A 15,000-nucleotide genomic window follows, 5' to 3' on the forward strand; every position below is an offset into this window, starting at 1 on the left:
TAGTAGTAGTAGTGGTGGTAGTAGTAGTAGTAGTGATGGTAGTAGTAGTAGTAGTAGTAGTAGTAGTGGTAGTAGTAGTAGTAGTAGTAGTAGTAGTAGTAGTAGTAGTAGTAGTAGTAGTAGTAGTAGTAGTAGTAGTGGTAGTAGTAATAACAGCAGTAATGGTTATGTTGATGATATTAGCAACAAAAACAGCAGCAAACTAGGGACGATGTTGGTAAAACCACTGTGACAACACCAACATTCAGACAGATGCAACCACCACACCACCACACCACACCACCAAAAACACCTAACCCAACCACAACACTACAAACTAGGGACGGTGTTGGTGGCGACTGTGACAATCAGGTAACTTTCGTATGACAGAAGCAACCTAACCTAACCTAACCTAACCTAACCTAACCTTACCTAACCTTACCTAACCTTACCTAACCTAACCTAACCTAACCTAACCTAACCTAACCTAACCTAACCTAACCTAACCTAACCTAACCTTACCTAACCTAACCTAACCTGACCTAACCTAACCCAACCCAACCCCAAGCCAATTCCAAAGCAACCCAACCCAACCCGAACCAGCCTAACCTAACCTAACCCAACCAAACCAAGCCATTAAACTCAAACCCAGCCAAACCCAGGCCAAATTCAAAGCAACCCAACCCAACCCAACCCATCTAAACAAGCCTAACCTAACCCAACCCAACCTAACCCGACCCAACCCAGCCTAAACCAACTAAACCCAACCTAACCCAACCCAACCCAACCCGGCCTAACCCAACTAAACCAAACCTCTACATGAAGTATCGAAACTCTGTAAAGTGGCGACAGAGAGAGAGAGAGAGAGAGAGAGAGAGAGAGAGAGAGAGAGAGAGAGAGAGAGAGAGAGAGGAGGAAAGGGGAGGAGGAGGAGTGGGGGAACAGACGAGTGCAGGGAGGGAAGCGGAGGGAAAGGGAGGCAAGGCAAGGGAGGGCACAGTGCGGGCGACTCACCGGTCCAAGTCACAGCGGTCGATGAAAGGTTTGATGCAGCGCTCGTGGTCATCGTGCTCCAGCTGGTACAGTTCCTTAACGCTCAGCCGCCCGTCGCTGTCCATGTCCAGGTGACCCAGCATCCATGACACCTCAGGCTTGCACCACGACGGCGCTGCGGGGAGAGGGAATGAGCTGTAGTACTTGGAGGAGGAGGAAGTGGAAGAACATTAGAAAGGGGAGGAAAATAGTATTAGTAGGAGGAAAAGAAGGAGAAAGAGTAAGAGCAGTAGGAGGAAGGGAGGATGAGAAACAATAGCAGGAGGAGGAAGAGGAAAAAAAACAGAACAGAAGAAGTGGGGAGGATAGTAGTAGTAGTAGTAGAAGGAGGAGGAGGAAGAGGAAGAAAAATAGTAGGAGAAAGATGGTAGTAGTCATAGTAGTAGTAATGAGGAGGAGGAGGAAGGAGGAAGAGGAAGAAAAACAGAAGGAGAAGAGGAGAATGAGAAACAGTAGCAGGAGGAGGAAGAGGAGGAGAAAGAAAAACAGTAGAAGGGGAGGGCGAGAAACAATAGCAGGAGGAGGAAGAGAAGAAAGAAGAAGAAAAACAGTAGCAGAAGGAGGAGGAATAGTAGTAAAAGAAGACGGAAGGAAATAAGAAGGAAGAAAAACAGCAGGAGGAAGAGGAAGATGAGGAGGAACGGTATGAAGGCAAGGAATAACAGTAGCAGGAGTAAGAGGAGGAAGAAGAAGAGGAAATGAGGAGGAACAGGACCATGGGAAGAAGAAACAGTAGAAGGAGGATATAAAGACGAAAAGGAGATGAAGAATAGACAAAAAACAACACAGATAAAGATGGAGAGGGATGAAAGAGGAGGAGGAGGAGGAGGAGGAGGAGGAGGAGGAGGACAGGTGGAAAGAATAAGAAGAGGAGGAGGAGCAAGGAAAAAGTTGAAAAGTTGAAGGAAGACAAGTAGAACAGGAAAGATGAAATGAAATATGAGAATCAAGACAAGAAAATGAAGAATGAAAAGGAGGAAGAAAAGTAATGGGAGGAGGAATTGAAGAAAACAAAGAAGACATGACAAGGACGAAGATGATTAAAGAAGATAAAGAAGAGCACGAGGAAGAAGAGGAGGAAAAAAAAATAGAAAGAGGAGGAGAAGAAGAAGAAGAAGAAGAAGAAGAAGAAGAAGAAAAAGGAAAATATTAGCATAAACATTTATTCATCTATTTATTTTCTAATCAATATGATAATGTCTGTATTTGTGTGTGTGTGTGTGTGTCTGTCTGTCTGTCTTTCTGTCTGTGTGTCTGTGTGTGTGTGTGTGTGTGTGTGTGTGTGTGTGTGTGTGTCTCAAGCAAGCTATCACGGTTCTATTTTTAACTTATACTTCCTTTCACATTATTTTACTCAGCAGGTTTTGAAAGGCAGTCTGTTCTACCTGATGCCTTTGTCTCGCCTCGTTCCTTCTATTTCAAGTCAGTCTCTGCGATGCTTTTGTTTATTTATATCCCGACGGAGACGCGCAATGCTGCTTTAGGCATAACACTCTTACTGCAGGCATCAAACCTTTCTCCTGCTGGCGGGGGGGGAGGCGGGTGGAAGGAGGCGAGGAGAGGCTGGGGAGAGGAGAGAGAGGAGAGGAGAGAGAGAGAGAGAGAGAGAGAGAGAGAGAGAGAGAGAGAGAGAGAGAGAGAGAGAGAGAGAGAGAGAGAGAGAGAGAGAGAGAGAGAGAGAGAGAGAGAGAGAGAGAGAGAGAGAGAGAGAGAGAGAGAGAGAGAGAGAGATGGTGGGGCTGGTGGGTCTAGAAAGTTACCTGTGTGTCTGGGGAGGAAAAAAAGATGGGGAGATAAGGCGAGGAGAAGGGGAGATGGGGAGGTGGGGAGATGGGGAGGTGGGGAGGTAAGGTGGGAGACAGGAGGAGATGGAGAAGTGGGGACATGGGGGCGGAGGACTTTGAGTTTCCTGAGTGGAGGTGAGAGGGTACATTCTGAAGGATAGGGATGGGAGGAGAGAGGAGGAGGAGGAGGAGGAGGAGGAGGAGGAGGAGGAGGAGGAGGAGGAGGAGGAGGAGGAGGAGGTTGGAGAGATAGGAGATAATGGAAGACTAGATATAACGTTATTGAAGAGACTGCGAGGAGGAGGAGGAGGAAGAGGAGGAGGAGGAGGAGGAGGAGGAGGAGGAGGATGAGGATGAGGAGGAGGAAGAGGAGGAGGAGGAGGAGGAGGAGGAGGAGGAGGAAGGAGAAGAAGAAGAAAAGAAAAGAAAAGAAGAAGAAGAAGAAGAAGGAAAAGAGATACAGTGTCTTTGAAAGGATGTGATGAAGGATGAAACAGAACAAGGATAGGAAGAGAGAGGAATAGGATGAGGAATGTTATTGAGTACAGGATAGCTGGATAGGAATGGATATAAAGGATCAGAGTACATTAGGATGGATTGGATAAACTATTTTAAGGATATTGTGAATTCAAGATAGGATAGGAAAGGATATAAAGCAGTATTAATGAACTGTAGGAACGAGGGATGTCTAGATAGGATAGGAAAAGGTTACGGCTTGATAGGATGAATAGGATTAGGAATGAAGGGATGTTAGTAAGGATAGGAGAGGAGATAGTGATGATACGTGAATTAGGCTAGTAAAAAGCACAGCAAGGAATAGGATAGAGACATAACAAGGAAGGATAGGGTGGGGAATACCATGGGGTCATTTCTAGGGCACTCTGGGCTGAGTAGGCAAGAAAAGGCAGTGTGTGAAGTGGGTGGTAGAGAAACACAAGCTGATGCAATGTATGTCCTCTATTTTCACCGTTTTAGATATTCAGCTTTAGCCGCTTCAGTACCGGGATACATTTACTACGAGTTTTAGGTATGATTAGACGATTTTATTTACTTATTAGCAAATTTTTAAGGGAGATCAGAATATTAACTCCTTCAGTACCTTGACGCATTTCCATATTTACTCTGGTTACCATTGTTTGATTTTATACAGCTTCAGAAACTTATGTGGGGGATTGAAATAGTGAAAACTCTGGCCATTAATCTCCTGACCTCCAGCGACCCTTCCTAATGTACACAGATCTGAAAGTGAAAGTGTGTTCCAGTACTGAAGGGGTTAATAGGTAGAGTCTTCACTATTTTAATCCCTGACATAAGTTTCTGAAGCTGTATAAAATCGCCAAATAGTAAGCAGAATAAATATGAAAACACATCATGGTACTGAAGAAGTTAAAGAATACAAACCTTATATTACCTTCACTTTCCCAACCACTCACTGTACACATTTGTCTAGATACACACAGCAAGTCACAGTACTCACCCTTGTTGGCTACAGTGGGTCGGCTGCGCGAGTCTGCCATGATGACGGAGAACCAGTCAAGCATCCTGTTCCCCATCGCCTCCAGGGCCTTCTGCGTGCACTCTGTGGGAAACACTTCGTCAGGCTCGTGTTCGGTGCTTCCGTCACCGCACGCTCCTGCTCCTGCCCTGTCTTTTCAGTTGTTTATTTGGTGGTTTTATTTATCTTTTCTATGTATCAGTCAGTCAGCTGGTCATTGGGTTACTGCCTCTGTCTTTGTTTATATGTCTGTCTGTTTGTGTTTATGTTTGTCTATCTGTCTATCCATTTATCTATTTATCTGTGTCTGTCTGTCTGTCTGTTTGTCTATCTATCCATCTGTCTATCATTCAATTATTCAGTCTATCTATCTATCTATCTATCTATCTATTTATTTATTTATCTATCTATCTTTAATTCAAAGTGTATTTTAAATGGCAACGTTTTGTATTTTCTATCTTATTCATCTATTTTTTTAGGGATACAAACAGCAGAGATCAAGGGAGCCGTTTTTCTTTCCAGCCTCCTTGAAACGTGAAAAAATACCACTGATCATATCCATTTAATTTCCCCATGTTTCTTTTCACTGAGACTGCCACCTGTAGGTCTGATTATGGTCCGTGCGATGATCATAAGCTCCAAGTCTTGTAGCAATCACACGCGTCTCCATACCTGTGATTCCGTGTACCTGTGATTGCCTCCTGTTCATATCTCGCCTAACAAAGCTACGTACCTGCCTGTCTGTGCATCTGTCACGCCCCCCACTTACCTTTGATTCGCGCCTTCCATACCTTTCTCCCAATTACTGAAGCGTCACGTTCACTGCACACTCGAGTCACACGTCTTGCCGCCTGTCACACTTCCCTCACACCCTGACTTGATTCTCTCGGCGTGTGTATGTATTTCATCAGCCTTGACGTGACTTTCTCTTTCTCTGTCTCTCTCTGTCTCTGTCTTTTTTCCTCTGTCTCTGTCTCTGTCTGCCTGTGTCTCTGTCTTTCTGTCTGTCTTGCTGTCTGTCTGTCTGTCTCTCTCTCTCTCTCTCTCTCTCTCTCTCTCTCTCTCTCTCTCTCTCTCTCTCTCTCTCTCTCTCTCTCTCTCTCTCTCTCAACACATACAAACACACACTAGCTCACTGACTCACTCACTCACTTATTCACTCATTGCTTAATCGACCAAGTTCCAGCAAAGTTAACCCCATGAAACTCCTCCCATTCCCGATTTCCTGCCGTGCATTAAATAAAACTTACATAAACCCAACCTAACCTAACCTAACCTAACTCTTCCACTTTCTACAACTGCTTTTGGAATATTCCCCGCCACACTTTCTCCCCCAATCCCTCCACAACCATCACCACCACCACCTCCCTCTCCCCTGCAGCTTTAAATGTTCCTGTATATTAAAACCGAACCCAAGCTACAAGGCGTAACATTGGCGACGGCCCGACAAGAATGCTCCCGGACGCTGCTTCCCTCCCTGCCTCCCTGCCTGCCTGCCCGCCTCCCTCGCTTCCTGGCTGGCTGGGTGACTGGGATGTGGCTTTCGTTTAACATTCACGGAGTTGGCTTGGAAAGTTGTAACGTGGCGATGCTGGTGGTGGTGGTGGTGGTAGACGGGGAAGGAGGAGGAAAGGGGAGGTACAGGATGGAGGAAAGCAATGACTCGTGGTGCTCAGAACTAGTTTAGGGGGCAGTGATGATAATAGATGCAACGCCAAGTGAATTTCTATAGATGTGAGAGGAATAAGAGGATGAAGGCTGCGGAGAAGAGGATAACGAGAAAGGCGGTGAAGAGGAGGAGGATAAGAGGAAGAAGATGTGGCAATTTAGAGTAGACAGAGGAGGGAGTGAAAGTGCTAAACGGGCAAAGATGAGTGGAAATAAGGATAACATACTGACGAAGGCGGTGAAGAGGAGGAGGATAAGGGGAAGAAGATGGGGTAATTTTGAGTAGCCAGAGGGAGAAATTAAGGTGATAAATGAGTAAAGATGAATGGAAACAAAGATAACGACGAAAGCAGTGAATAGGAGGAAAAGAATAGAAAGATGAGGTGATGATAAATGAGTAAAAAAAAAAAAAAAACAGGAAACAAGTGAAAACGACTAAAATAAATAGCGAAGAAGTAACAAAACAAGCGAAATAAACGGAAAATAAAGATTGTACGCGTGGAGAGAGAATAGATGCAGAAGAACGAATGATGGAAGATTGAAGGAATATGGAGAAGTATGGAGAGAAAAAAAAACAACAACAACACCTACTTTAAGATCACAAAAGCAAACAGAAAAGAGACTCACCAGAAAGAAAACAAACAAAAAAAAAAAAATAAGGGAAAAAGAAAATCAGGAAGAGAAAGGAACAAAACCACAACAATGATAACAACAACAAAACGTAAATTAAGATAAATAAATGGAATAGAGAAAAAGAGAAAAAAAGATGCATAAAAACAAAATAAATTAAGAAAAAAAAAACAAGAGAAAAGATACTACGCAAATAACAGGTGCGATAAATCAACAGGAGGAGGAGGAGGAGGAGGAGGAGGAGGAGGAGGAGGAGGAGGACTCACCGTTGGGACCCCACACCGTGTTGGAAGTCTTGTACTTGTTCTCGTCATTGTTGTTGCGGTGAGACCAAGGGCGGCGCTGAGCCTGTTGGTGGGGAGGGGGGGAAGAGAACGCGAGGGGGGAGGGGGAGAAAGGAAGAAGAGATGATATTAGATGTTTTGGTCACTGGTACACACACACACACACACACACACACACACACACACACACACACACACACACACACGTAAATGATATATATTTTTAGTTTCTTTTTTGTCTTTGCTCTGAGTAATGAAGTTAAATATTTCCTTGTTATCTATTTCTACTCTTTTCTTTTGATCCAATAATTTTTCGCTTCACAGTAAAAAAAAAAACGAAATTAATAAGAAAAAATGGTAGAAATTACGTTATTTTAGTTTTTATTCCATTTACATATATATTTCTTAGTTTGATTTTGTTACATATATATATTTTTTTAGCAAGGAGATGAAGGTCACACACACATAAAGGAACCAATGTTGCTGTGCTAAGAAGATCAGGAAGATTAATTTATTCCTTTACATATATATTTCTTAATTTTACTTTTTACATATATATTTTTTTAGTAGGAATATGTAGGTCACACATAAAGGAACCAATATCAGGAAGATTAATTACGAAGGCGAGATCTGAACACCTTTATGACCTTTAGCGATGGAATTTGTCTGATCTTCCTTTAAGTTTAATCATAACTCGTTTTTATTTTACATTATTATTTGGCACATGATTCTAAATTTTCTATCGACCAATGTAAATCCGACTCTTTATTGGTTTTCTTTTTTTAAATTTTGGGAATGAATATTATTTTTCTGTCAATAAGTTTAATATTATGTTGCTTATTTTTGTTGTTGTTTGGCGATGGAGTCTTAATTTCCGATCTGTAAGTTTATTTCCATCTCGTTTTTGTTCCTTTGTTATTGCTATTAGGCAAATTAATCTTAATTTTCCATTTAACCTTCTGTAATCGGACGCATTTTTACCATGAGTTTTGGATGTGATTAGACGATTTTATTTATGTTATGAACCGTCTATGGAAGCTAGTAGATTAATGGCCAGAGACTTCACTATTTAAATACCCACATGAGTTTCTGAAGCTGTATAAAATCGCCAAATAGTAACCAGAATGAATATGAAAAGGCGTCATGGTACTAAAGGGGTTAAAAGTATAATTGTGGGTGAGTTCATTAGTAGGTCGAGCGCCTGAAGGGACAGAGTGTTCTTGAGGGTGAAGTAAATACTGAACGGTGACTATTTTGAAGCATTTTAATATTTCACCGTGACGCTTCGCCTTTACGAGAGAGTCACTATTTTCAGCTCATTCATCTCACATTCATCTCATCAGGTCAACTTTATCCATCTAATTTTTTTCTCTCCAGTCCATTACTCCATTTTCTCCTCTAATGTCAATGCTTCACTATTCATATGGCATTAATTTGATGTAACCTTTACTCTGTTATATATTCTCATTTTATTTTTTAACACGGATAGGTAATTACGAGTATAAACCTCCTTTTCACATCCAGATCCTGACAGTCTCTTTCTCTGTTCAATATTTATATGACGTTAATTTGATGTAACTTTCACCTCTATTCTGTTATATACTCTCATCTTATTTTTAACACTGATGGCTAATTATAACCTTCTTTTCACATCCAGATCCTGATTCTCTCTTCACTGTATGACTATTTCTTCAATTCAATGTAACACTCATCTTTATTCTACTATTTTTCCTCTTATTTTTATTTTCTCCTAGTAACTGTAACTATATTTTCACCTCCGAATTCTCTCCATTTTTTAATCTTCAATACCAACTGTCCCCTCCTTTCTCTCCACTAGAAATCCATTACCGTTCCTCTTTTTATGTGCCACCAATCCTAACTCACACGACCCAACGTAACCCAATCCTAACTGGTGTTTTGAATCTCTCCTCCCTCCTCAGATCCTTAACTCTCTCCTTTCACCACCAATGCCTAACTGTTTCTCATGTTTTTCCGCCACTGCCAATCCCAGGCCCTCTTACTGCCAAGGTCACGCTTCGTTAGAGCACTGTAAACACTGTTATGGAAGCAGAAATAGAGACAAGAGGAAGGTGGATTCTCGTATTTCCTGGGAGTAAAAACGAGGCTATTTAAGACTGCAGTATAAAATATTACTCTCTCTCTCTCTCTCTCTCTCTCTCTCTCTCTCTCTCTCTCTCTCTCTCTCTCTCTCTCTGTCTCTCTCTCTCTCTCTCTCTCTCTCTCTCTCTCTCTCTCTCTCTCTCTCTCTCTCTCTCTCTCTCTCTCTCTCTCTCTCTCTCTCTCTCTCTCTCTCTCTCTCTCTCTCTGCTCTCTCTCTCTCTCTCTCTCTCTCTCTCTCTCTCTCTCTCTCTCTCTCTCTCTCTCTCTCTCTCTCTCTCTCTCTCTCTCTCTCTCTCTCTCTCTCTCTCTCTCTCTCTCTCTCTCTCTTTCTCCAAAAAAACTGTATTAAAATCCTGACATACTCTCATGAACATTCTCTCATAACACACGCACGCACAAGCACACACACACACACACACACACACACACACACACACACACACACACACACACAGAGCGCTGGCTTCACAAGCCAGAGGACCGGGGTTCGATTCCCCGGCCGGGTGGAGATATTTGGGTGTGTCTCCTCACGTGTAGCCCTGTTCACCTAGCAGTGAGTAGGTACGGTATGTAAATCGAGGAGTTGTGACCTTGTTGTCCCGGTGTGTGGTGTGTGCCTGGTCTCAGGCCTATCCGAAGATCGGAAATAATGAGCTCTGAGCTCGTTCCGTAGGGTAACGTCTGGCTGTCTCGTCAGAGACTGCAGCAGATCAAACAGTGAAACACACACACACACACACACACACACACACACACACACACACACACACACACACACACACACACACACACACACACACACACACACACACACACACACACACACACACACACACACACACACACACACACACACACACACACACACAAAGAAGTTATGTAAGGTAAAAAAAATATAAATAAAGAAAGTAGCTATTTAGGAGACCGTAACATTAGAATAATCGGCTTAAAAGTTGTGTAAGTCATTAGAGGGAAGGAGTGAGTGGCGAGGCAAGGAATTAATTAAACAGGCAGTAGAAGACGCTGACGAACGCTCACATTGTACTTATCGAGTCTGCCGTAGGAGTCCTTGCTGTGCTTGAATCCCTTGCCTCCCTTCTTGTTCTTGCCGAAGCGACTCCTCACCCTGTTGTTGTACTTGTCCCCAGCCTTGTTGTGCTTCTCCCGCCTGCCGCCACGCCCCTGCTGCCCCCTGCCGCCTCGTGTGTTGTTCTCCCGTCCCTCTGCCCTGCTGGAGGACTCTGCCGGGGAGGAGGTTTGGGCTGAGGCTCCTGTGGCGTCCTGGGTGGTGGCGCGAAGCTTGGTGAGGTAAGCATCCTTCCGTTCACGAAGTCTCTCCTTTTTGGCCAGATGTGGGCTGGTGTCTGGAAGGTGAGGGGTGAGTTAAGGGCTGCTGTGGGTGTCCGAGACTTGTGAGAAGGAAATCTGATGACTGTTTTGTGTTTTGGGTAATCGACTGGAGGATTTGTGGTGTAGTTTCGTAAAGTGAGTTATTCTATGTAAGGGGAAAACAGGCCAAGGGCAAGAAAGACGACTCAACGAAAAGGACCACTGAGATATCATATGTAGGGTCTGCGATGACTTCTTGTACCTTCATTTATCTTTTTTATGCAGAGTGACTAAGTGTTCGTTTCTCTTACAGGGTTTGGGTTCGTGAGAGGATGAAAAGGTGAATGTCTTGAGTGTGGAACCTTCGTAGCAAAGACATTTAGCTGAGATGAGGCGTGTGTTTGTTCTCCCTGTGGGGTTTGGAAGGTTAGAAAAGGAAGGATTTGGTGTATATATTTCAGTGTGGGATGTTCGTGGAGGACGGGAATGTTGAGGTGAGGTGAATATTATGGTGAAATCATACGTGGCGTGAGTGTGAAACGTTGGTCTCTCAAATATGAAGTCACTGGTTTCTGATGTAAATGGAAAAAAAAACAAGTGAAAGAAACAGTAAAAAGTCCTCATTCAGTGAATTCCAAGAGAGAGAGAGAGAGAGAGAGAGAGAGAGAGAGAGAGAGAGAGAGAGAGAGAGAGAGAGAGAGTGAGAGTGAGAGTAGTTCCCACTGCACACTCACTCTCCTCTCTCCTGTCTCCTGTTAAAAAAGAAGAAGTTAATTTAGTTCTCGAAGTATCCTGATACTCTCCTCTTGAAAGTCTAAGTTTCAGCAAAGTGGAGGACAGAGGAAGAGGGCGGTGGGGGGAGGTGGCGGGGATGGAGGGGAGGGATGGAGGGAAGGAGGAAGGTGGCTGCTGTTGGAGGGAGAGAGGGAGGGAAGAAAGGAGGGAAAGATGGAGGTGGCTATTGTTGGAGGGAGGGAGGGAAGGAGGTGGCTAGTGTTGGAGGGAAAGAGGGAGGGAAGGAGGGAGGTACAGAGGTAGAGAGGTAGAGTGGTGTTAGAGGGAGGGAGGGAAGGAAGAGAGTGGCTGGTGTTGGAGGGGAAGGAGGGAAGGGGGAGAGGGAGGGAGTCAGTTGGTGCTCTAAAGGTTAACAGTGAATAGAATAAAGACTTGGCCACTAGTTAACGCTGCCATTAGTCCAGTGTGGAGTAAGGGAACACGAACACAGAGAATCCTTATAGCATTGCTGGAAAAATAGAGGAGGAATGCTTCCGTGTATTATCCCTCAAGTAACAACAGTAACTATGGCAACAAAGATTGCAAACAGTAAGAGAAACAAAAATGTGAAGGATTGCGGGAAACAATTAGAGGCGAGTTATTAAGTTAATCCTTTGTCTTTCATCCACAATTTACAAAGAACAATTAACCGCACGAATTCCTGAATAATGGACAGTATTTTTTTTCCCGGTCAGATACGGTTCATAGAGGGACGTCTTGTGTAATGCTATCGATCTTTGTGTAATGAGGGGAAATGAAGCGAAGAGAGGCGTGTAGGAGGAAGTTTAGCACATAGGAGAGGCGTATAAACAAAGGACGAGCTTCATATATCAGTCTTTAAAACGTAAGAAAAAAGGAAACTGCAAGAGGCTGTCAGACCTACACGTGGCAGTCCCTGTATGAGCAAAGCTACCTAATTCCATCTATCATTCCCATCCATAAATCTAACTAATCATCTTTTTAAATCTCCCTATTGACTATAACAACATGATCAGTGAGTCCGTTCCACTCATCAACATCTTTCCTCCCATTTCTCTCCTAAACCTGAATTTCTCAAGCTTGGAATGGAATGGAATGGAATGCAAGATTACTGACGGATGTACTGCAGAACAACAAATCTAATCCAAGCTGGTTAACAATAGAGGAATGATGTATCTGTTGTAGAAGAGACTCTGGTCAAAGCCAACAAAATGAAAAGAAAAAACGGTTCGGAAAAATGAAAGGATAAGTGTTTTGATATTTGCGTTTTTTAGTTGATATTTGTGTTTGAAATTTTAGTTAATTTTTTATATTCTTATTTGATATTTGTGTTTGAGATTTTAGTTGATATTTGTGTTTGAGATTTGTGTTTTTTTAGTTGATATCTGTGTTTTGAGATTAAAGTTTTTAGTTGATAATTGTGTTGCATGTCTGCCAAAGAACGGTGGCTGTGGAAAGGTAAAGTTACTTGTGTGTTATTAAGAAAGTTTGTGGGGGAAAAGTTGCGTTTTGTCCAATGGTGTGTGGGAAATTGAGTACTGAAGTTAGTAGATACTGAAGATTATTATAAGTTCGATAACCTCATTCTGTAGTGAAGATGGATGATTATTTGAATGTTACGGGAAAAAAAAAGTTGTCGGGGAAGATTTTATTTTGAAGTTAATAGAGAATGACCTTGCATGTTTAAAGTAGTAAACAAGCAAAGTAATGTATACAAAAAATAACTGTAGAAAGTTATTTGTATTAGAGGAAAAGCTTATTTAACCCCTTCAGTATCAAGACGTGTTTTTTCATATTTATTCTGCGTACTATTTGGCGATACTATACAACTTCAGAAACTTGTGTGGGGATTAAAATAGTGAAGACTGTGTGAATTAATCTTCTGACCCCCATAGAGCCTTTCTAATGTAAATAAAATCGTCTAATCGTACGCAAAACTTATGGTAAAAATGCGTCCCAGTACTGAAGGGGTTAAGGATTATTAGAAAATTGAGAAGATTGTGTCAAAAACTACAAGTAAATAGTGAAGACTTTGTGAATTAATCTTCTGACCTCCATAGAGCCTTTCTAATGTAAATAAAATCGTCTAATCGTACGCAAAACTTATGGTAAAAATGCGTTCCAGTACTGAAGAGGTTAAGGATTATCAGAAAATTGAGAAGATTGTGTAAAAAAACTAAGAATAATACGTGGAAATGGTAAGATCTTAAAAGCTTCCTGACACTAGTAAGAACAAGGAGCGCATATTACTTCCTGCATCCATTCCTGCGTATACCAAGACCCTTTTTAAGCCAGCCAACAACCATCAAGAACTCTACGACCCGGTTAAAAGTATTAGATTCACTTTATATTTCCTCTTAGCAACGGTTTAGTTTTTCATGAGAGGGTCGCCTCCGTCAAACTGAGCTCAGGAATTTAATCAACCGTGCATTGGGTCCGCCAGAGTTCATTAATGGGTGATAGAGAGTTGATGATTGAATAGAACTCCCTGGAAACTCCTTTATTAATGGGTCTGGCTGGATAATGGCTTGACTACCCACGACAGAAACAATTGATTCACCATAAAGGCAGGCCGGCATGAAGGTACAAAGAGAGAGAGAGAGAGAGAGAGAGAGAGAGAGAGAGAGAGAGAGAGAGAGAGAGAGAGAGAGAGAGAGAGAGAGAGAGAGAGAGAGAGAGAGAGAGAATAACATCAGTAATAGCCATGTAGAAAGGTGATTTACATGAGGCGGTCGTCTTTATGAAACTGGATATACTTTCATTAAAGTCTCAGTCTGTTTCTCTCTCTCTCTCTCTCTCTCTCTCTCTCTCTCTCTCTCTCTCTCTCTCTCTCCATAAAACAAAACGCATAAATCCCCTAATTATTTCCGCTTTTACTTAGTGAGCGAAGCAACATTGCCGGCAACTCAACCTCCTCTTCCTCTTCCCCTTCCCTTTCCCCTTCCCCGCGTAATGAACTCAACGCAACGCAAGGTAAAAATAAAACACATGAGTGAATAAATGGTGCGGTGTGCAAGTCCGTCCACACCACCACCACCACCACCACCACCACCACCACCACCACCAGAGCCTCCAGCATTGCAACATTCATTGACCAACGTACGTAAACTGAAATGGCAAATGGTTCGAAGTCAGAATGTAATGCTAGCTAATGATTTCCGCGCTGACTTTCCTTCCTCTCCTCACACGAACACCTACAGACTACACCGCCCGCTCTCTCCTTACCTATAGCTGCTCTCCTCCTGCTCTCATCCTCCCCCTGCCTTCCTACACTAACTTTCCTACTACTGCCGCGCTTCCCAGTACCTCCACACCCCTTGCAGTGTTACACGTCCCCCATATCTCTGTCCCTGCACCATTATTGCCTTCGTAATACCTTTAATTACTACTGTTACGCCACATTCCGGCCTCATAGTGTCACCATAGCCACTACACCACCCCATACACTGCCCACTGCAACATCCATACCCTTCCCTTTACACTCCTTGCTCCTACACGCCCCCACTGACGCCACCTCTGTCCCTGCCGCTCCCCAGGTCATTGTCAATTATTCCAGACTCTGCGCTCAGCATGTGTTTGTCCCCAATGTGTGTCCTCGTAAGGCATGACAATTTAACTGAGTCTTCTGGCAGCGGGAATTCATAGGAGAGGTGGTGGTGGTGGTACTCCTGGTGGTGGTAGTGGTGGTGATGTAACGGCGAGGGAGAAAGGATGTTTGTTAGGTTATGTAAATGCTTTCTAATGAACGTAGCATCATTTAGCTTCTCCTCGGTGGCGGTGGGCGTGTGTTTGCTGGAAAATACTATGTAGGGTAAAAGGGTAGTGGTGGTGGTGGTGGTTGGCTGGGTGGTGGAGCGGGGCAAGGCGGGGTGGAGTAAGTGAAACGCGGCTCGCTGTGTCCGTA

General features: G+C 43.2%; 1 protein-coding gene across 1 annotated transcript in view; it reads right to left on the bottom strand.

Moving 5' to 3' along the window:
• LOC123499608 (proteoglycan Cow-like) overlaps window positions 1-15,000 on the bottom strand; it is a 200,083-nt gene that overhangs the window by 9,904 nt on the left and 175,179 nt on the right. The window contains exons 6-9 of the mRNA XM_045247889.1: window positions 10,053-10,378; window positions 6,876-6,957; window positions 4,294-4,395; window positions 994-1,147 (exon numbers count right to left, since the gene is read on the bottom strand). Coding sequence (XP_045103824.1) covers window positions 994-1,147; window positions 4,294-4,395; window positions 6,876-6,957; window positions 10,053-10,378 — 664 coding nt within the window. The remainder of the gene's footprint in view (window positions 1-993; window positions 1,148-4,293; window positions 4,396-6,875; window positions 6,958-10,052; window positions 10,379-15,000) is intronic.

This window comes from Portunus trituberculatus, chromosome 50 (assembly GCF_017591435.1).
Source record: "Portunus trituberculatus isolate SZX2019 chromosome 50, ASM1759143v1, whole genome shotgun sequence".
Classification (NCBI taxonomy): domain Eukaryota; kingdom Metazoa; phylum Arthropoda; class Malacostraca; order Decapoda; family Portunidae; genus Portunus; species Portunus trituberculatus.